The sequence below is a fragment of the Phanerochaete carnosa genome (genome assembly GCF_000300595.1).
Source record: "Phanerochaete carnosa HHB-10118-sp unplaced genomic scaffold PHACAscaffold_10, whole genome shotgun sequence".
Taxonomy (NCBI): domain Eukaryota; kingdom Fungi; phylum Basidiomycota; class Agaricomycetes; order Polyporales; family Phanerochaetaceae; genus Phanerochaete; species Phanerochaete carnosa.
In genome coordinates, this window is record NW_006767637.1 from 1764697 (window position 1) to 1786138 (window position 21442).

General features: G+C 46.1%; 5 protein-coding genes across 5 annotated transcripts; 3 read left to right on the plus strand and 2 right to left on the minus strand.

Annotated features, from left to right (window-relative positions):
• Window positions 1-548: 548 nt before the first annotated feature.
• PHACADRAFT_263452 (uncharacterized protein) lies at window positions 549-870 on the minus strand. Its single transcript, XM_007400439.1, has one exon. It carries the CDS (start codon window positions 785-787, stop codon window positions 563-565), a length of 225 nt encoding a protein of 74 aa, XP_007400501.1. The 5' UTR covers window positions 788-870; the 3' UTR covers window positions 549-562.
• A 1053-nt stretch (window positions 871-1923) lies between these two features.
• On the minus strand, window positions 1924-4908 carry PHACADRAFT_178003 (uncharacterized protein). The gene is made up of 9 exons (XM_007400440.1): window positions 4625-4908; window positions 4581-4602; window positions 4118-4143; window positions 4043-4088; window positions 3889-3986; window positions 3789-3828; window positions 3604-3735; window positions 3024-3553; window positions 1924-2974 (listed from the first exon to the last, which is right to left on the minus strand). The coding sequence occupies exons 1-9, from the start codon at window positions 4694-4696 to the stop codon at window positions 2837-2839; spliced, it is 1104 nt and encodes a 367-aa protein (XP_007400502.1). The 5' UTR covers window positions 4697-4908; the 3' UTR covers window positions 1924-2836.
• A 1768-nt stretch (window positions 4909-6676) lies between these two features.
• On the plus strand, window positions 6677-8742 carry PHACADRAFT_152057 (uncharacterized protein). The gene is made up of 9 exons (XM_007400441.1): window positions 6677-6835; window positions 6891-6914; window positions 6967-7052; window positions 7101-7378; window positions 7432-7537; window positions 7644-8150; window positions 8220-8297; window positions 8353-8436; window positions 8492-8742. The coding sequence occupies exons 1-6, from the start codon at window positions 6735-6737 to the stop codon at window positions 7649-7651; spliced, it is 603 nt and encodes a 200-aa protein (XP_007400503.1). The 5' UTR covers window positions 6677-6734; the 3' UTR covers window positions 7652-8150; window positions 8220-8297; window positions 8353-8436; window positions 8492-8742.
• A 121-nt stretch (window positions 8743-8863) lies between these two features.
• Window positions 8864-10238, plus strand: PHACADRAFT_129278 (uncharacterized protein). Its single transcript, XM_007400442.1, has 5 exons — window positions 8864-9058; window positions 9116-9235; window positions 9297-9399; window positions 9451-9588; window positions 9641-10238. Exons 1-5 carry the CDS (start codon window positions 8895-8897, stop codon window positions 9965-9967), a joined length of 852 nt encoding a protein of 283 aa, XP_007400504.1. The 5' UTR covers window positions 8864-8894; the 3' UTR covers window positions 9968-10238.
• A 5349-nt stretch (window positions 10239-15587) lies between these two features.
• On the plus strand, window positions 15588-16259 carry PHACADRAFT_152064 (uncharacterized protein; the record flags this gene model as incomplete). The annotated part of the gene is made up of 1 exon (XM_007400443.1): window positions 15588-16259. One exon carries the CDS (start codon window positions 15588-15590, stop codon window positions 16257-16259), a length of 672 nt encoding a protein of 223 aa, XP_007400505.1.
• Between the last annotated feature and the right edge of the window lie 5183 nt (window positions 16260-21442).

Here is a 21442-nt window from a genome sequence, read left to right on the forward strand (position 1 = left end):
GCCATGGAATGATGGGCGAGGACGAAGGGGCGCGTCAAGTTATAACGAAAGCGACGAAAGCGCTCTGTCACGGAAGCATTACGGGACAGCATGTGAGGCTGCGAATGCGAATGAACGAGGGAAGGGTGGCGAGACAAGGAAACAGGATCCGAGGCAGATGGAGGAAGAACCGAGTCAGGTGGTGGTGTAAAGACTGAAGTGAAAAGAGCGGATACGGGAACTTCGGGGTCCAGAAGGAATCCTGAGACAGCTATTCGGGCGAACATTTCCAGACTACATGGCTGCTCTTCAGCGACTGACCACAGTCGAGGGATATTACACTCACGTAAATACCAAAAATAACACAAATAATGCGTAGTCTTCCCATTGGTGAAAGTAACCTTCGACTTCGGGGGGACGGATGACGCCATCTGCATCTGTAGGATAGTTTTGAGGAAGGGCAGCATTAGGCGCGGCCTGTATTGTAAGCACGATGGCATTGACGATAATGAGTAAGAGTATCGTCGGCTCTGTCCATCTACAAAGAGAGATGAACGGTGCTCAGCGGTCCAGAGCATGTTACTCACGGATGAATCAGAAAACGATACATCGCTAGCCGTACCCTATTCGTAGGGCCCATAAAACCAAGGGCTCTACCACGGATAGGCAGCGTCCTTGACAAGTCGAGGACAACCTGTTCGTAGTCCTTCTCGTCTACGTCCTCGTCTTTGTCCACCCGCTCTTTCTCTACAATCTTTTCGTCCACGTCCGCAAGTCTGACGTGTTCGTCTATGCCCATTCCGGCCATGTTGACCACACGCAACGATGCACGCCGCAGAGTCCGAGAGATGGTCGTCAGCTTGTCTCCTGCTTTCCGTAGGGGCGATGAAGACGTGCTGTAGCGCGTAGTACGCTTGCTGCGCGTAGTCGAGGCCGAGCGTTCGGGGTCTGCGTCCATGCCTGGTCCCCATCCGTCGCTGGTTCCGGGTCTCGACAAGTTAGCCGTGAGAGCAACTTCGTCGTCGTCCGGGCTAAGCTCATGATCCGAGGTGCGGTAGACAGACGAGATGAGAGAAGCGGAAGAAGGTCCCGGTTGAGCCGTTGTATACGTGCCGCCCCCGGCACTGTGGTACGCGAGGCTATGGTGATCGAATGTAGGACTATCCTGTTCAGTCGACGAGAAAAATGGGTCGTCGTGAGCTGCCCAGCCAGCTGAGGCAGTAGCGGGTCCCGTACGCTGGGGCATGCTCGTACGTGGTTCAGCATTAGTCAAGTCAAAACGAAGCGGGTCTTGAGTTGTCTCCATCCGCCCCCAGCTAAGTCTCCGACGCGCAAAACTTCCCCTGGTGTCCGTGGGCACGAGTGCCGGTGATGTTGGTACGATCCCAGTAGGCGTTCCACCCAGGTCTATAGCAGAAGTTGTCGAAGTCGTCGATTCTCCAGAAAGTGAGTGATGGTGCCTCTCCATGGGCCAGACCAAAGAGAAGCAAATTAAGGTCAGCCAAAGGAGAGTAGGAGAGGAGTGGCTGGGACGAAGATAGAGGTAAAGGAGGAAAGCAGTTGCATCAGCCGGTACGGTACACCGCCAAGATATCGAGTCGCGAGGGAACGCAAAGCTGTGACCATTACACAAAGCAAGGTAAGTATATTTACTTACTAGGTAACAAGTCGTTTACAGTGTGAATGGTATGCTTACATTTTGTTATTTCTGTTACTTACCCTTACTGCAAACTGAAATCGCAGCGGGTGATACGATAGTGTTCATGCCCCTTCCCATTATCCTTTAGTCCGTTCGCCTCTCGATTGTTGTACTGCGTATATCATGCAAGCAAGATCACCGTCACAAATACTGCTTGCGTTGGGAACACCTATCTCTCAAGGTGCTGAAGCAGCAAGTCAGCTTGCATCTCATTTTCCGGATACGCTTTAACATGTTCATATTCTCTCGCTCTAATAGAAAATATATAGGGCTTGTCTTCACCCCAAGCCCCTTAGTCAAATAGAAGAGTCTTCTGGCAAGGCAGAATATGTCCTATTGAAGTATCGTTTCCACAAACAATACCGCCACCCGACGCTAGATACATCGTTGACCAAAGCACGTGTAGCGGGCGAGGCCCGTGCACTCACGAAATGCCTGCGACACGGTGTCAGCGTTCCAGGGATCCGGATGGTCGATACTGTCCAGGGTATCCTTGGAATTGAGTGGATTGATGGCAAGAGTGTACGGTTTTTACTCGGTGGCGTGGAAGAGGACGAAACCGTTGAAGAAGGCGACGATGGAGACGACGCGGTGCCCCTGCTGGAAGAAGACTCGCTCGCGGAGTACAACGTCTCTCGAGGTATATTTTGAAATTTCATACGATATCACCACTAATTCCCTGAAAGGCGAACTTATGCAGATGATCGGCACCGAGATCGCCAAGATGCACCTCGCGGACATCATCCATGGCGATCTGACAACCTCAAATATGATGCTCCGCCATCCGACGTCTTCTTCGCCATCCCACCTGGTGCTCATTGACTTTGGGCTCGCCTACACGTCCAGCCTTGTCGAGGACAAGGCTGTCGATCTGTACGTGCTCGAACGCGCCTTTGCGTCAACACACCCCGACTCCGAACCGTTCTTCACATCCGTTCTGCGCGCATACGAGAAGAAAATGGGAAAAGAATGGCCAGCAGTAAGCAAGCGGCTCGATGAGGTCCGTCTCCGTGGACGCAAGCGCAGCATGGTTGGCTAGCTACTGGCTAACGGGCAGCAAAATTCACTAAGATGTATAGCGTGTAGATATAGCAACAGGCTGGTCACTGGTGAGAGCGGTGCCTGTGCAATTAGGAAGTCAAAAGGAAGAAGGGCGGCTTAGTTCGCCTGCGAATCTGTATATTGCGTTGTCGCAAAGCCGATGCGCGAGTTGGTCGCGTCCAGGACGGTGTAGAAGCGCTGCATGAACATGTAACCGCTGATGAAGTCGAAGCCTTGGCCACTTTCGCTTCCAAGCTGCAGCCGTGTCAGCAGGCGCACCCTGGGAGTCGCAGACACCACTTACATCGCCGATGACAAGGTATACGTGGTCGTTGTCGCCACTGAATGCAGTGTTCATTGTGCGCGGCCAGATCTGCCCGTTCGCGCTGAGGGTCCATGTCTGGCCACCGATATTGAACTGGAGCGGCTGCAAGTTCTTAAACTGGTCATTTGTGAGGCTGAGCATTCCTGTCTTGCTATCTTTGACTGCGCCAGTCGCGTTCATGTAGGCTTGATAGTGGTCGGTCGCAAGCAGGATCATCGTCGTTCCGCTATCTACGATCCCGCTCGTGGTGGTCGAGATCACCTTGCCGGCGTACGATATGCTTTGGTCGATGCCCCAATAGTCGTTTGCCGGGCTCGCCTTCGTAATCGGCACGTAGCTCACCGAGCTCGTGCATTTGCTCGTGTCTGCGCCACCGAACGTGATCGACCCCGACGCTTTCTCTGCGTACGGTGGGTAGAATATCCCCAGGGCCTCGGCGCCGATCTTACCCTGCGACTTCAGGTTATTTGCGGTAGTCGGGACCAGCTCGGACGAGCCCTGAATGGTGCCTACTCCACGTGAGTAGACCGCTCCAGCGGGAAATCTAAACATAGCGCACCTTCCGTCAGGTTGATGGGCCCAATGCCAAGTATGCCGTCGAACGAGCCGTCAAAGCCTGACGACGCGTTAGCGGCACCAAGGGACTGGTTCGCAATAATGAGACCGTTGCCGAGGTCGAGCGTGTCAAGGTCTACAGCGCAGATGAACAACAACAGCAAGCTGAGAACTTATGAAATGACAAACACTCTGTTCCAGAGAAGCGTCCGCTGCCGTATGTGACACCCTACACGGCATCGTCAGCTCAATTAAGGCGAATACGCGAAGGTCAGTCGCGGATACGCACGACGGACTTGCCAGTGTTGTGGCTGCTGCTCGTTGGAGTGTAGCTTTTGTTTGCGCCTACCCACGTATTCGAGCTTCCGCTGTCAATCAGCAGGGTATCTGTATTTCCAGATCCGGTCAGAATAGTGCTTTTACGACACTAGCATGGGACTTGCACTGGATTGCTGGCTCGCCGACCTTCACTTGAATGGTGAAATCAACCTGTACCAGAGCTCAGAATACGTAGAAACAATATATATATCGACGCCACTGGCCGCTGTATTTGCTACGTCCACGGACGCCGACTGTCGCCGCTGGAAGCCACTCGCTTGCATTCGGTACTTCATGACCATTGCACGCGATTGATCGATGTGTACAACGTTTGTTAATCTCTCGAGGTTCAGCGCGCCAAGTACAGGAACGGTCACAGAGGTATCGATATCCAGACCCAGGAGTGCGTGAGCACCGTAGACAGTCGCTAAGAGAACGAAAGAGAGCAGTTTCATGGCGGAAAAGTAAGGACAGTGTTAGTAACGAGAGGGCGAGGAAAAGAACGACTGGGGAATGAGAGTCCGGAATGATTAGACCAGGGTATATATGCGAAAGGGTTGACGCGCTCGCCCCGATGGGGAACCCTTTACGTCGGATGTAGGTATTTCCTCACCGAGCCGGACAGCTTCTTGTTGCTTGGTTGGACCGGGGATCATACTTCACGCTTACCCGCATCGCGACCACGCTCCGAGTAGCGATCACAGCACGGGCGGTCCCGCAAATGTGCAGGGGTGCTCGTGTTCGTGGAGTGTCACAGGCCAAAGCCAAGCTAGAAGCATCGTTAGCGAAAGGTTCGACTGATAGCCTTCCGATCATGCCTTCGGTATTGTATGAGATATGCACTCGGCGCTGCGTTGGTACGCGCATTCTATCCTGATAAGAGCTGCATTTCATCGAGGTCACCAGTTTCATCCAATTCACGCGTACATGCCCTCCGAGTGTTACGTGTGTGTTCGGCGTATAGGACGTCGGGCTAAAGGCTAAGTGTGTTAACAATCTTTGCGGCAAGGCGCGAGCTAGATAAAGGCCTACTTCATGGCTGAAGACATGGTCTAGTCGACCGGAGTGACTGCTCCTGACTGCATGTACGCACCGTTGGCGCTATTGTATCGTAATCCAGTTAGCCTCGGTGTTTTGGTGCCAGCGGTGCCCAGGCTAATGAATCAGAAGATAGAGAGCCCAGTTTCCCTCACAAAACTCGTAACCGAGGCATGATATTGGGAGTCACGTAGTCCTGTGTACTGTGTACTGGTCACAACGCGTAGTCTAACAAAGCAAGAAGGATACGGTGGTGCCATGGTAATGGTTCACTTTTGAAGCTAAGATTCGCAGGTCGTTTACAGCCGGATCGTCTTCTTCGGCCGCGCTGGGGTCCTTGTTGATGGCGTATCGCCATCAGGAGGACCCTGAGAACCTGTGTCCGCCGCGCGGCTTGTCTTACTTACCCTCTCTGAAGACTCCAGTTACATAGTAAACACGGCATATAGCTTGATGCAAGAGTAAATGTCCTTAAGCTTTTTTTTAACGCAAATTACGCGCAAACCAACTAGGTACGAGCCAATGGCTACCAAGCTAATGATGTAGTGCCTCCATTCAGCGACAGCTTCATCTGAGTCTGCTCAGCATGACATCAGTTGCTTGAATTGGCAGCCAAACTCTGAAAAGAATGGCCCCGATCAAATTATGCAGCACAGCATGTCACCAGCTAGTCACTGCAGCTTCCCAGCCTCTAGTGGAGCGTTGCATCTAAAAGCCAGGTCTGAGGATGGTAAGCAGTGCCTGATCATGAAGGAGCTTAGTAACCATTAACTTGTGTCGTTCATACACACAGAAGACAAGGCACATATTTTCTTGCTGCGCACTAGTCAGTTAAGCTAGCGCCAAGAACCTCTCTGCTCAAGTTCTCTTTGCACTGAACACCGTAGCCGGCGAGAGATGTATGTAGAAACAGCGCGCAATGCACTCGTTCGTACTCGAAAACTTGGCACCGTCTGGTGGCGAGCGCAGGGGTTGAGTCAAAACTTCTCAGACTCTCGAGAACGCCCGTATCTAAGCCGAGGCTCATAAATTGCTCAAGCAGCACCATTAATAGCTTCATTCAGGCCTCAGGCATCGCGGAACCAAGGAGAGACTTATCCAGCCTTGCCCCTCAGGGCTTAGAGACCACCAAGAGCAAACAGTTTTCCTTGTACGCTTAGTCACCCAAAGCATTTCGAGACTGCATCAGCCCACTCATACTGCGTTTATCTACCGCTCGCCCGTGCTTCGATATCACCTCCTTGCGCCACTATGAAGAGGAACGTGACTTGCAGACTCAGCCTGCGTCAGCATTGACGATTATAGTCCGCTCTTTCCCAGCGGCGAACAAGTAATAACGCTGAACCAACGCTGCGCACACGCTGCGCCATTCAGCGCATCGCGCTGGCTGAAATTGTCTCCGCGCAGGTCGGGAGCGACATTGTTCTGGATCGCACAAGAAGACTAATGATAACTGTGAATTTTGAATGTTGAGAATTTTCTATTCAGGCATCACATAGAGCAGGTCGCGCCGGGGATTGCGAAGGCGGTTAGATAGTGCATTGATTCGAGAAAGAGAAATGAGCTGGGGGCCTGGGGCCGACATCAAGCGCAGAAGCAGGTAAGCACGCACGTGACCAATGATTTCCCGTAATGAGGCTGAGGCGACGACAAACATGCGCAAAGAACGCGAGTTTTTGCAGATAAAAGAGCGCGCCTCACAAGCTCAGGCATCCCCAGACTTTTGCCTGCCACATCACTTATACCTTTACCTCCACAGAGTCGTGACACGCCACCAAAATGGTCGCTCAGGTCCAGAAGCCCGCACCTACTTTCAAGGCTCAGGCCGTTGTTGACGGTGTCTTCCAGGACGTCTCCCTTTCTGACTACCTTGGCCAATGGTGGGTCTAACGGATTTCATGCATCGTGCATGGAGCTAACTTGCAGATAACGCAGGGTTGTTCTGTTCTTCTACCCTATGTGAGTCACACAAGTCGCGTATTCACGAGTCGCCACTCAGGCGTGCCATCAGGGACTTTACCTTTGTGTGCCCCACAGAGATTCTCGCCTTCAATGACTCTCTCGACGCTTTCAAGGAGCTGAACACCGTTGTTCTCGGTGAGTGCTTTCCTGTTTTCACGTGAATAATCACCTGATCTGGTATAGGTGTTTCTACCGACTCGACCTACTCCCACTTCGCCTGGGCCTCTCAGCCTCGCAACCAGGGCGGCCTCGGCCCTAGCCTCAAGCTCCCCCTGATCGCTGATCGCAATATGAAGATTTCCCGCGACTATGGTGTCCTCCTCGAAGATGAGGGTATCGCTCTCCGTGGCCTCTTCATCGTCGACCCCCAGGGTGTCCTCCGCCAGATTACCGTCAACGACCTTCCCGTCGGCCGCTCCGTCGATGAGACCGTCCGCCTCATCCAGGCATTCCAGTTCGTCGTGCGTATCTTTGTGCTTGTAATATATTAAACCATACTCATGAGCTCCTGCAGGAGAAGCACGGTGAAGTCTGTCCCGCCAACTGGAAGGAAGGTGGCAAAACCATGAAAGCCGACCCGAAGGGCTCCCTTGAGTACTTCTCTACAGTTAATCCAAACGGTACGGATGATGGTGCGAGGAAGCGCCCTCGCGTCGAATGAGCCTCCCGAGCTGAGATGCTGACCTTCTCTGTCTGTCTCGCTTCCTTTTGCCCTGGACTACACAGCTCAGTAAATCGTCCCCTCGCTTTCGTCTAACCTCCAAGGTGTCTACGATTTGTTCACGATGCGCGCATGGTTTTCGTTTCGAGTAGACGTGTTTCCGGTAGAGTGACGATAGAGCATAGAGCGAAGGCCGGTTAGACTAGAAGGCTTGAAGCACTGAAACCCCACTTGATACCTGCTACATCCATACCTCAAAATACACACACCGCTCTGTCTATTGCTCTTACATTTATATAGCATATATTCCACGTACATTGTCCGGGAGATCTTTGTGGCGAAACGCGCATGAATGCTGTAAGCCCTTTCGAACGATTTGGCTGCCTTCCGTCGGCACTGTCGTTGGGCGTGCACTTCTATTCCTGTGGAGAAGGCACACCGGGGATTTTCATCGGTGGATTGCTGTAGCTAGCCGGATTATGGCCTGTCATCATTGGCTCGCAATCTCGAAGACGAAATGTGCTTTCAGCTCCGTTGCTGTTCGTCTACGCAATTTCGTGCTCAGCAAGCAGCTAAATCATAGAGAAGTCTAGTGAGTCGTACATAATTGAGTAAGAATAGGAAAGGCCCTGGGCCCATACCATGTTCGGGATTCCGTTCGAGACAGGATAGACGTGCCCGCAGTTTGGGCAGACCATGGCACCTTCGTCAACATGAATCTAGAGTACCATTCTTATGAGTCAAGAAAAGATTAACGCATAATCCATGACTTACCTCGAGCAGTACATGATGTAAGTTCTTCAAAAACTCGTCGTCCACCATCTCAGGCATCCCTTCAGGCAAGGATGCATCACCCAACTGCACACACGCCGTCAGCATCCTGGCGTCCCTAGCAGCATACAAAAAGACGCACCTCACGTGCAGCGCTTACTAACGCTTTCCATTCGATACGTGGCAGGAAGCCCCGCACAAAGTCTGGGTTGAACTCAGCCTCGCGCACCTCGATCGTGACGTCCTGCAGCTTGAGCGGGAAATTATTCGTTGTGCAGCCCTTCGCGTGGCACGCGAGCAGATTGTGTGTGATGAGGCGGACCATATTCTGTGACCGCTTGACGGAAAGCGAGAGACTCAAGAGGGTAGGGAAACTAGGATGCGGCACTTGCGAAGTGGCGCACACAAATTATCGAGTGTCCGCCAAAGGAAAGCGTCGGGGCGGGGTTGCAAACAGGGCCAAATATTACACCCGGCGGCGCGCGCGCGCTTTCTGAAGCCGCTCCGTCCTTCAGAAAGCGATCTTGCTCGAGAAACTCAAAAACATGCCGCGCCCGCCATCGCCCTCGATACCAGAGAAAGAGTTCACGTACGGCGCACTCAAACAAGGGCTGCGCCTCGATGGGCGGCTCCCACTCGAACTACGCACGCCAACGCTTAGCTTTGGGCCCGACCTCGGCTGGGTTGAGTGTGCGATGGGCAAGACACGGTGCGTCCTCATTGTACTAGATTTCAGCCAGTGGCTCTGAGAACCATTTTTTGACAGGGTGCTCGCGCAGGTAGATGGTAAAATGGTAAAGCCCACACCAGAACGACCGCTTGAGGGTATCATCACCATAAACTCTGAAATATCGCCCATGGCATCGAGTGAATACGAGCCAGGTAGGTAGGTCTGTATTCTCTGTGCTTGCAGAGGGATAGTGACTTACGGTACGACTTGATGGCAGGCCATCAGACGAAGAAGTGACTATGACGAGGATGCTGGATAAGGTCCTTAGGAGAAGTGACGCGGTGGACAAGGAGAGTTTGTGTGTGCAGGCGGGTCAGCGGGTGCGTGCATAGGGCTCCGTCTTCAAGGATTTGAAACCTATTTTAACATAGGTTTGGCACCTCCGACTAACAATCCATTGCCTCGCGGACGCAGGAAACCTTCTCGATTGTGCTTGTCTCGCCGGCATCGTCGCGCTGAAGCACTACCGGAGACCAGAAGTGGAAGTAGTCGGTGACGAAGTGACAATAGTACGTCTAGCAGCATATCACTCACTTTCTCGGTCTTATAGTTGACATTCAGCACCACCCCTCCGAGCGCGCGCCCGTCTCACTATCGCTACACCATACACCATACTGTTTCACTTTTGCATACTTCCCTGACACCTCCACCCAGGCTGTGCTCGACCCGTCGCTCCTCGAACAGCGCCTGTCCGCGGGGGTACTCAGCATTGCGCTCAACGCGCAGCGCGAGCTCTGTGTCGTCCAAAAGGCGGGTGGCGTGCCGCTCGCGCCAGACGAAGTGCTTCGCATCGTCGACATCGCTGTGCAAAAAGCAAAGGAGCTCAATACACTTGTAGAGAGGAGACTGCAGGAGGACTGGGCAACGAGACATGTTGAGGTTAGGTAGTGGCACGGTAAGGATGGCTGTATGCGCATAAAATCCGAGCTGAGCGGTGAATTTTGAATACGTGCGTTATGCTGCGCGGTTAATTCATGTCAGTTCGACACTGAACCTGACCAAAATGTCCCTTGCTCTGACCAACGCCTGACTGCCTCTCAGTTGGTAGAAAACTTTGCGGGAGACATCGCGACGTTTATTGTAGAACCAAATGCAAGAGAATGACAAGGTCGAAGCTACCGTCTGTTACAATCAGCTGCTTCATTCCTGTCAGGAGGCCACACGGTGTCAAAATGGTCTTCATCTACGTTTTTATTCTTTCTGGAATGTGACAGCCTCGGCACTAGTGACACTTGCTGTCCGGAACCGCGAGAAAATGTGAGACTTCCGGGTGGCGCACCTCCTCAGGGCCTTCGGGATTCTCGGTCTTTAGGGACGGCAAGTCGCAAATATGCCATGGATGAAGGAAAACGAAGAGTTAATTAAGATTAAAAACGAGGTCGTACAAGAAGAAACGGGTGGGAGGATGGGAAAGGAAGAGGGGTAAGAAAAGGCATAGACGTTGAGAAGTGAAGAAACGAGCTGGCTCGCGGATATGAAGAGCGGTTGGCGTTTAAGCAGCGAAGGTGGGGTAGAGGCACCAGAGAAATTTGGAGCTTTTTTGTTCCAAAAAAATGCAAAAACAGCTTGTAAAAATAAGTAAGAATATGTCATTTTTTTCTCGGTATCCGGCAGCCCGGTAACTCGGCAATCCGGCAGCCGAGCCGACTGTCCGCCAGGCCGTCTATCAAAGTGCCCTGGGGACGGCGGCACCCGGCAGATAATCGAATGCCGGATTGCCGAGTTGCCGGGCTGCCGAATACCGAGCGAAAAAATATGGCCTTTTCTTACTTATTTTTTCAAGCTTTTTTGCATATTTTTTGTGATAAAAAAGTCACAAATTTCTCTTGTGAGGTTGGCTTTGAAACCAAATGCCACCAAGCCCTTGAGGATGGCGTCAATAGAAGTAAGGTAGGTGCAATCTAAGACTTTGGTGGTTCCGGCGCCGCAAGCGAGTAATCCTATGAGCTTGCTGTTGCCAGTGATAGTGTTCCCTGCAAAACTACCCTTGGAGTTTCTTCCCAGTTAGTAATGTAGGGAAGATTCTCACAGTTAGTTACTGCCTGTTAGTTCCATGTCAGTAATATTTCTGCTTTATTTAAGCACCCCTATTTTAATGACATGAGGAATGCATGAATTTCCAGCAATAATCTACATTTTTCAATCCAAACCCTTCAGCAAATGCAGTGCAAATGTGTTAGTATGCTGCAGAACTTTAGCAATGAGATAAAGCAGTGCTGCAGAAGAAGTGGTGGTTGACAATATGTCATGAGAGTGATGGTCATGTAAGACCTTTAGGGTCGTAGACTTAAATATCACCCCGCAAGAGCCAGATCGCATTGTATTTGCATAGTGTAGCTACAACAGAGAGGTGAAAAGTAAAGTCTGAGTCTGAAACCAAGGCATCCTAACCTTATACTGTACTTTTATGATCGTACCAGATGTCACACGTCACAACACTTTTCCGCAGACACCGCCAATAATATTCTCTCGATTTATGGCAATTTTGGCAAGTTGTCAGAAAAACTCATTTTGGGCACTTTCATCTGATATGGTCATAAAAGTACAGTATCAGGCTGGAATGCTATCCAATAACAAATACAGGAGTGAGCATATGGAGGATATGTTTCCAATTGACGAAAGCACCAAGTTACAGAAAAGGAAGGTGTCTACGGTAAATAGGTGCTAAGTCATGCACCTTACATCTGCCCCCATAAGTCGAAGTTTCTGGGCTGACAAAGACAAAACTAAGACTAGAGCGCACTTGTGTGAGGACGAGAAATGCTCAGTGACTCTGTGGCTTCGTCTCCAGCCCTCCAGGTGTAATCGAGTGAGGACAAGGAACACTCAATAAATCTGCAGCATCATCCTCGTACTCAATGAGCTCTAGATTACCATCCGATACTTGACCAGCAATTGATGAAGAGAATATGGAAGGACCCAGAGACAATAGAGTCTTCAGGTCTATCCCTGTCACCCAGGCGTAGATGTTGTCCACAGCCTGCACTTGGCCCAAGGGAAATGCAGTGGTTAGAACACCAAAGAATTCTTCTACAGTGGATGGCGTCATCTCGGAGCCTACTGGAAACGCAGTAGTCTTTGAGATAGCTTTGATTCTCAACATGACATGAGTGCTGTGCTGGGCAGAGATGACCAAGTTAAGCCATTGCATGGCCAGCTTGGCGGAGTCACTCATTGGACCCAGTTCAGCCACTTATAACAGCCTCCGAAAGTGAATGAGTGATGGCTCACTTTCTTCACCGTAGGGTACCCCTGAAAGGTAGTATTCTGGGTGCTTGCGAAGGAACAGTTTCCACTGTTCAACTTCGTGAATGCTGAATAGAGGAGGCTCCAAAAAGGGAGCATATGAGCCATTGGTTGAGGGGTGCATCAGCTCTTGAGGCATATTTTCTCCAGTCATAGGCACGTCTTTTTCTGGGACATGGTTGCTTGGATTGTGCTCCTGGAGATGGTTCTGAATATTCTCAGAATCATCCATCTTCGTGTTCTTGTCGATAATGGCATTAGTGGTACCTGTCAGAGTGTTCTTGCCTGACCCTTCAGCAGCTGCAGCCTGAGCTTGGTTTTGCTCACGCTTCTGCCTTAGCAGGGCCTCATGCTTTTTGCGCTTTGCCTCTTTGTACAAGGTGTTAGCCCAGGTTTCAAGTTTGATATGCCTGCAGTTACTACCCAGTGTGATACATCACTTACTAGCAACTTTTGTAGTAACTGCTTTAGGCCATCTCAGGCCTATAAAGCCTGTCCGGCAGCCCTCAGCATGTCTGGAACCTCTATATAACATAGAATAGACTATTAAACATATGCTATATATAAGAGGTACTATATGATATAACAGGTTTGGGCGCTTATTTTCGTATTTTGTCAAAAGATGCAGAACATATGTAGAAACATATCTGCTATATCAAACATATGCCAGAAATCAATATTTAGCCTGCTATTTGCAAAATACTTAATGTGGACTGACGTCAACACACCACGAGAGATGTTGCGTGGATTTAACAAAAGGCGGCGCCGACTGAGGTCTGGCAACAATTGCGTTAACTTGTTCAGCTAGTCCAAATAACCAAGTAGTATTTAGTAATTATACTAAGATACAAACAAAGGCTTATTTAGCCCAAATAACCAAGAGGTTGAGATGGGGCTAGGTAGCAACAAAGAGGCTCCTTATATACTGTTCAGGTCGTGCACGGACCAAACATTACCTAAGCAACTGTAGCCACAGTGTCTGCTAGTATCTAGGGGACTCAGCAGAGAAATGGGGGCCAATGTGTCATATCATATGATGTTGTCAGGCTGACGGAGATTAGATGTCCATTGCCGATTGGACTTGGAGATAGAAGGTCCAGTGGAGATCAGAGCGTGGCTGTTACGAAGGAAGCGTGATGTGGCAACGAGGCAGCGGCAATACGGGCGCGTCTGATGTGCTGATGTGTGCCTGTTGGTGATGCAATCCTGAGGTGTAAGTGCGCGGCTAGGACTTGTAAACTGGTGCCTAGTGTGCCAACAATGTTTGGAAGGTTGTACAAACGTGGAATAGATTGTAGAAAATCAGGAAAAATGGAAAAATAATAGGAAGCCAGAGCTACACCCATGACAATACTTGCCAAAAGTTGGTTCTTTTTTGGATATATATGGTAGCGCTTTCAGATTTGAAATAAGCGCCCATTGTGAGAATCTAGCTTTGCAGGTCATTCCACATGCTCCCCTGGCTTCTCCTCTTGCAAAACCTTCAGGGCAAGTAGTAGCATAGATAGTAATACATCATGAGAGTATGCATATAGATCTGTAGGGCCTTTGATGGCCTCCACAGCATACTGTGCATCAAATGGTGTTCAAACGTACAATAAGCATCAAAAACATGTACACTGTCCTGTACCTTCTACACACCTTATAAATTTCTATAAATATTATATATACTGCGTTTACATTAGAAAATGGCATTTAGAAGTTTAAAAAGCTCATGCACAGTGGGAAGGAACTGAAATACACCTTCAAATGTCAAAAACATCGAAACTTGGCCTCAGAACAGTACAAATGCAAGCACACCATGGCTCACAGTGCAATACACATCAATTACAGCTGGGAACATGCTATTTAGACATACCATAACTTTCCCAGGTGGTGTTCCACCCCATACCTGTGTTGTGGAAGCCGGGCACACACCTATGCAAGTTTGATGCTTTCAAAGTGCTCAGAACCTCATCAACAGGCCACTCCAAGGTTAACTGGTGCACCACACCCCCAATACTTGTCCTATGCACCCCAGAATTTACATCCTACTGTTTTACTATGCTAGAAATCGATTGGGAATGATTTGCTCATCTGATTCGAAGTGGTTCAACCTGTAGAAGGCAAATTGTGGCCAAAACAGCGAAAAAGCGCCTGTTTCCCATGGTCAAATCTGCTAGATCAGATGGGTTCTGAGGCATGGGATTGAAATATATATATATATATATATGTGTTTAATAAAATGCGCAAAATGAACCCTCTCAGCATAAGAAAACCTGTGGTTGAGCACCTTTTTTTTTGCTAAACTTTGCAGGCTCTGGGAGGAGTTACAGCATGTTCTAGGCCTCTCAAAGTATCTTATACACTTCTTTTCATGTCTATTATGACTATAGAATTATAGAGACAGTAGCATCTCTTCAAGGGTAGGACAAAGAAAATCAAATTGTAATAGAAACAATAGAATAATATATTATACAGCAGTTCAATTTGTCCTAAGCTGTAGATAGGCACTCTACATAGGTATGTATATCAAACCTACAATGTTTGGAGGTCAGGAAAAATATGGGGGGGGAAAGGAATTGAGCCAGGAAAGGCCCCAAAAAGCGAAATTGATGTCAAGAGCTAAATAGCCAGGTAGCAGCTTGGTGATACTTGATGGAGCTGATGAGGCTTAAGTCTGCACTAAATCTGCAAAAACTCGACTCTCAGCGAGTATTTTGCAAATAGTGGGCCCAATATTGAGTTCTGACATATGTTTGATATAACAAATATGTTTCTACATATGTTCTCCACCTTCCCATGATATAAAACAAAAATAAGTGTCCAAGCGCATTATGTTATATAGTGTCTCCCATATATAGCATATGTTTAATAGTCTATTCTATGTTATATAGAGGTTCCAGACATGCCGAAAGGTGCCAGACAGCCTTTATAGGCTTAAAGCTGCCTTTTATAATTACTACAAGACTTACTACTATGTAATGTATCTTCATTGACACAAACTGCTGCTATATCAAGTTTGATACTAGGGCCAAGGGGTGCTGAACCCATGCTCTCTGAAGTTGCTGCTCTCACTATGAACTTGTTCAATCTCTGTATACTGGACACACTCAAGCTAGTTCTCGAAGAAGGTTTAGTAAAGAAGAGTGTCTGTGGGGAGCTTGTCGCTCATCTTCTCTTAACTCTTGCTCACGACAAGGCACTCTGCGATGCTGCCATGACCAAGTGGCAGGATGAATTTGCCATCAGTTACGTGAACTGGAGTGAACTGGTACCAGTTATGGACTTTCTGACGGCACTTTTTGCAGATGGACTGCTGGGTAAGAACTTTCATCAGGTTGTGCTTGAGTGCGTTCCTGACAATGACAAAGGCAACGCCATAACATTTGAGAAAGCTTTTGCCAACGCATATGTTTATTTCACCCATTTTGCCATTTTTGGGCACAAGAATATCCTTGATACTTGTATAGGTCTTGCATCAATCATTTGTAATATGGCAATTCAATGTTGGAAGAACCAGAAGGCTGTCAATCTCACACTTCCCGTAGCTATGCCTGACGGTCCTCTGGAGGAGTCTGTCATGTCTTATATCCTTGTCCAGATCAAGGGTAGAAGCATGCTGGGACCTCTGCTGTTTGAAATTAACGTTGAAGAGCTACGAACGTTTCCTCCAACTAACAATCATCCGTTCATCGCTATCACTATGCATCTCAGTGTCAAACCCAATGCTGACAAGGGTCTCACTCAGAGCACTAATTCCATGGCCGTGAGGTCCAAGGTTACCAATGAAGACAGCATTGTTAGCTGTCTTCTCCTTTACACCGGCATAAGAACCGTGAAGCACAATGTAAACCCACATTACAGTATTCATGTGCATGGATGTTCAGAGCACGTTTATGGCGTAATTCAGCCTGGTGAGAAGGATGCCTATGCCAGCATCTTTGCCAAGTGAGACATTTTTCGAGAGCATAAGTGCCAGAAGAATTTACAGCTGGTGAAGCAGCTGAAGCCTGAGTGGAATCACGGGACCAAATGCTACCACTGGATTGAGAAAGATGATTTGAACTCTGGTTCTGATCCTGTGCTGCAAGATGAACACATCTTGGCAGGAGACATTCAATCAGAGAGTGATTATGGCGAAGGTGAAGTTTAGACGAGGATCCCAATATAGAAGGCATATAGTCTTGTCGCAAGTTGTTAGCAGCCTCACTATTATATATGTACTATCTGGATGATATTGTCCTCATGGACGTGGGGCTAATCAGGTTTAAAGCTCGGTATACATTGCTCATCAATATGCATCAACGTTAAGTACACTAAGTCCTCGCGTGCTCTTGTCTCTCCTCACCAATGTTGTGCAGTCACTGATCGAGTATGACTAGTCATGAAGTCATGGTCAGTGACTGGATGAAAATCAGTGACCGAGCAGTTTTCTGAGTTCCATGGTCGAAGGTAACATCTATGAGAAGCGCAGACAAGTGTACCGCCATTGAAAAACAGTGCGAACGCAATGCAGCCTGAGCTAAGAGGGTTTGTAGTCCTGTATTAAATTCTATTCTTGATACCTACCTGCTTGTCCCCTTTGTTGCAGGCTTTATCAGTAGAAAGTTCAAATTTATTTATTTATTTTGTTATATCATGGCTCATGACATGTAATATACCATGTGCTCTGACCAGTGGCAGGCCTACTTCACAGTGCATTTATTCAGGGTGAATAAAAATGAATTTTACCAAAGCAAAGCCAGATGCACAAACTAGCGAATTGGAGACATGGTGCCCTGTATGTTACAACTGAGAGTTTTGTGCCCAAATGCAGCAAAGATCATACAGAGATTGACAATAGGCAGCGGCATGAGCATTGCACCCAGACAATGCATGGTTGGAGGGCTAGGTAGCAGAAGCAAGCATGTACCACACAGTTTATTGTGCTTCTGAGTTAATGCAATGCTTATGATGGCATTGTGGACCAGAACAGCTGCCAGGACACCCTCAAACCACTTCAGGTCACTCTGCATTAATGTTTTGAGCTCAGTTACCTACTGTATCTACATCCAGTGTTATACTTATTAGTTTGGACAGTGCTTCCGGTGCAATTCTGCCACAGACTAACTAAGGAATGAGATCTCTGGCCCACTGTGAGACACATCCGCAGTGCCAGTGGCCAAGAAGAAGTAGAGTATATGCAAAATTCTAATACTACATCCTACAGACTCACTCTACTTGCTACAGATGACCCCACAAGAGGGCATCACCAGTGTGATAGAGTTCTGAATGCTGATTGGCCAAAATCCCTTCTTGTAATGAGGACCTGGTGACCGCTCAGTCTCAGTCACAGTCAGACTGACTTGTGATTAGTCAATGACTAAAATGACTAGTCACTGACTCAGTCACTAACTGGCACAACACTGCTCTTCACTTTTGCATGCAATACTATTAGATGCCTATTGCTGCAGATACCATACAAGGTTGATGCTCACGCTTACCTGAGTCATGTAAATGCAGTGCAAACTTATCCTGTATCTTACCCTCTAACATTCATTTTGAACAGATCGTCTGTATCTCAGAATGGCCGATACCTTTCTCAAGTGTGATTCATTATCACTAAGACAACAACATGAGCTGTGGCATTGCCAGAGCCTCCTTGCAAATGCTCATCCAATTGCTCTTAGCAGATTTAGGTGGGCCCTATTAACAATGATCAAGAGAGTCTAATTAAATAATCAATGTGGTTCGAGTAGTGACTGTGGCTTTTTGGAGGGCACTGTACGTGGAGAATTTTCACCACATCTTTGTCAATGTGATCCAAGCGGCGAAGAAACAAGCAGAAAGAGCACCGTGCAAGAGCGTTATGCCCATCATTTAGAGTTCTGGTACCGGCAAGTTTAGGCTGATACACAAAGTTGCAGGGCTTATAATCACCTTGCTGTTGAACATCTGACCACCCTCGCACCAACATGGCGAGCAGCTCATCATTTATCTTTGTCCATCATGCACTGATTTGCTGGCAGCATATCCTCCGATAGATAAATAAGCATACTACTTTCTTATAAACCACAGCATCAGGTGGCAAAACGCCAAGGTCAAATGCCTGGCGTTTTTCAAGGCCCTGTTCATTGTAGCATTAGAATATCTTACCACGCTGTCACCTGGAACAGTGTATAAAGACGAGATGCATTTAACCAAGGACTGGAAGGACTATCTTGACTCAGATGATTCGCGAGTGCGAGGTCAGTTCTATACACATGTGGGCAATGTAAGCTTCTACTTTCATTTTGCAACTCACCACGCTTGCTGATGCGTTTCAGCATAGGAGGCAAGAAGATTGGTTGGTGAGGTAGACGGCTATTCTCTCAGCCTGAGCAAAGAAATAGCCACCCTGAGTGCAATAAAGGCTTATCCTTTCGGCCCGCACACACTCGTCCAAGCCATCTTGTCGCGTCTTCCTGGCAGTCTCAAAAACTCCAATATTGCAGTATTTGTATGTATTGACGAGGTTCACGAGATCTCTACGATTAAAATCAAAGACACACTCTCCAAGAGTTTGTACGACATGCTACTCAATGCTTGGAGCAATTTAGGCCACTCTCATGCAACTTTCCTTACCACTATTACGACCAGTCCGTCTATAATACAATCTTTGAACTGTGAGCTGTGTTGTCAAGCACCTTACACAGAATTAGTTTTTGACTGCTTCTTAGATGGTCCAATATTCAAGTCTGGCATGGTGACGCTAAAAGAAGTAGCAGAGCTAGTGTTCATGGTAAAATTCGGGAGACCCCTGTAAGTAATGACATACTTTTTCATGCTTCCATTTGTGAACCCGCCTTCAGATTTTGGACTTGCTGGAAAGCTGCAGAAGACCTCAATCTCAGGCTGGTGTTCTGCAACATGAGGGACTTCACTTTCTTGAAGCTCATGCTTTGTAGCTGAAACACTTTCATCTGGAAAAACCCAGTTTGTTAATTTAACAGTAATTAGCAGTAATAGGTGCTCTTTCAACATTCATAAGATATTATTTTATTCTTGCTTTGTTAGATGAGAGGTAATTAGTTAAATGAGTTCAGCCAACACTTTCTATATGTTAGATACAGTAACTGCATCTTATATCAGCCAATTTGTTCTCTCTTCATTAGTGCAAAACTTTTAGTTTGTTAAATATGTTAATTAGTTCACTGTTTGTTATAAAAATGTTAAAACTGTTATTTCATTCTGTGAATACTAATCTGAAGTTCTTATTATTCTATCTTTGTTAGCTGTACACTATATCTGCTGAACAGTTCACTATTTGTTCAAGTTACATTATATTTGCTAATTTGTTCTCTGAGTGTTAATCATATGTTCTTTGCATACTATTTGTGTTAAAGTTACATTATATTTGCTAATCTGTTCTCTCAATACTAATCACAAGTTCTTTGTATGTTATTTTTGTGAAAGATACATTCAATCTGTTAAACAGTTCACTATTTCTTAATGTTACATTATAAATGCTAATCTGTTCTTAAAATGCTATTTGTACACTCTTTGTATACTTTTCTTGTTAGCTATATACTTATTCTGCTAAGCAGTTCACTATTTATTAATGATATACTATAAATGCTAATCTGCTCTCAATATGGTAGCTGCAAGTTCTTTGTATACTATTCATGTTAGCTATACATTATATATGCTCCATAGATCATTGTAATTAATATAATCTAATATTGATCTGTTTTTTCAATATTAATTATAAGTCCCTTGCGTATTATATATGTTAGCTACATATTACTTACACTCATTAGTTCACTGTTTGCTATTAGTATACTATTAGTACTAATTTGCTCTGCAAATATTAGTTTAAAGTTTTCATGTTAAATGTACAAAATATCTTCTATTGAAAGATACATTTAATATTATATTATACATGCTTCAGCTACTATCAGTGCTGTTTAAAGATAAGTGTATATGCATGTTTTTATTATTTAACAGATATAAATATCCTTATAGCTTAGCTATTTCAATAATATGTTATATCTTTAATATATTATAGCAGTGTCACATAGTATAAAATATTGCTAAAGCACAGTTATATTTAATCTTGTAAATTATAGTATTTTATAGTTCTTATAATATATACCTATTTTCCAGCCATTTCGCTACAATTTTTGTGCATTCAGTATTTGTATCAAAATAATACCTCAAAAAGATGCTATTAGTATTCTAGTGTAAGATTTATATATATACTATTTAGTTTGCCATAGTAATTGTAAAAAAAAAAAAAAATGTAGCAAAAACTTTGATCTTTCTTTGCAGTGTTACACATTATTTTAAATAGTCATTGTATATTTTGTAATATGTATAAAGTCATTTACAGCTTTAAATGAGGAGTTTTTATTTTACTTTTTTTAAATTTTGACAACTGTTAATAAGTTTAGTTTTGACTTGTGCTGATCTTTATTATTTGCTCTTATAGTTATCTATTTTAGTTTCCAATCTAATTATTGGATTTGTAGTTCAAAAAGATGTAATTACTAGTAACATTAGCTAGATGCTATTAGTATTTAAAGTAAGCCATAAAAGTAAGTATAATTTGTAACATTTTATTAAACTATATTTGATAATGAAGCTGTTTTAAAAATGTATTAAAATGTCATTTAAGCGCCATTTAAGCGCCATTTAAGCGCCCAAATATATCTAACGTCTTTAAATACAAATACATCACATAAAAGAAGTTTTTATGTTTATATCTCGTATTTCAAACTGCTAATTGTCAAAGATTGCAGTAATACATTTTATCAACACAAGTAGTAGAATAAAATGCTAGTTTTAGAGCAAAAGGTAATATATACAGCTTTTAACATCACTAACATATTTTATATACATAGACTAGCTTCCATGTTCTATTGCAATAACAGCAAATAGTTTCTTTTTGCTAAGTTCTAGCTAATAAGCTATATACAACTGTATTTGTGTTATAGAATGTTATATTTATTCTGCACGTTATTTATTACTATATGCATACTAACAACATGTTATTTTAACTGGCAGATTCAGTAGCTAAAGCAATAGTTGATAATCTATTGCAAAAAGCCACTGTATGTATTAAAGGTTGTTATATTAGCAAATGACAGTTGTATCAAACATTATACATCTAGCATT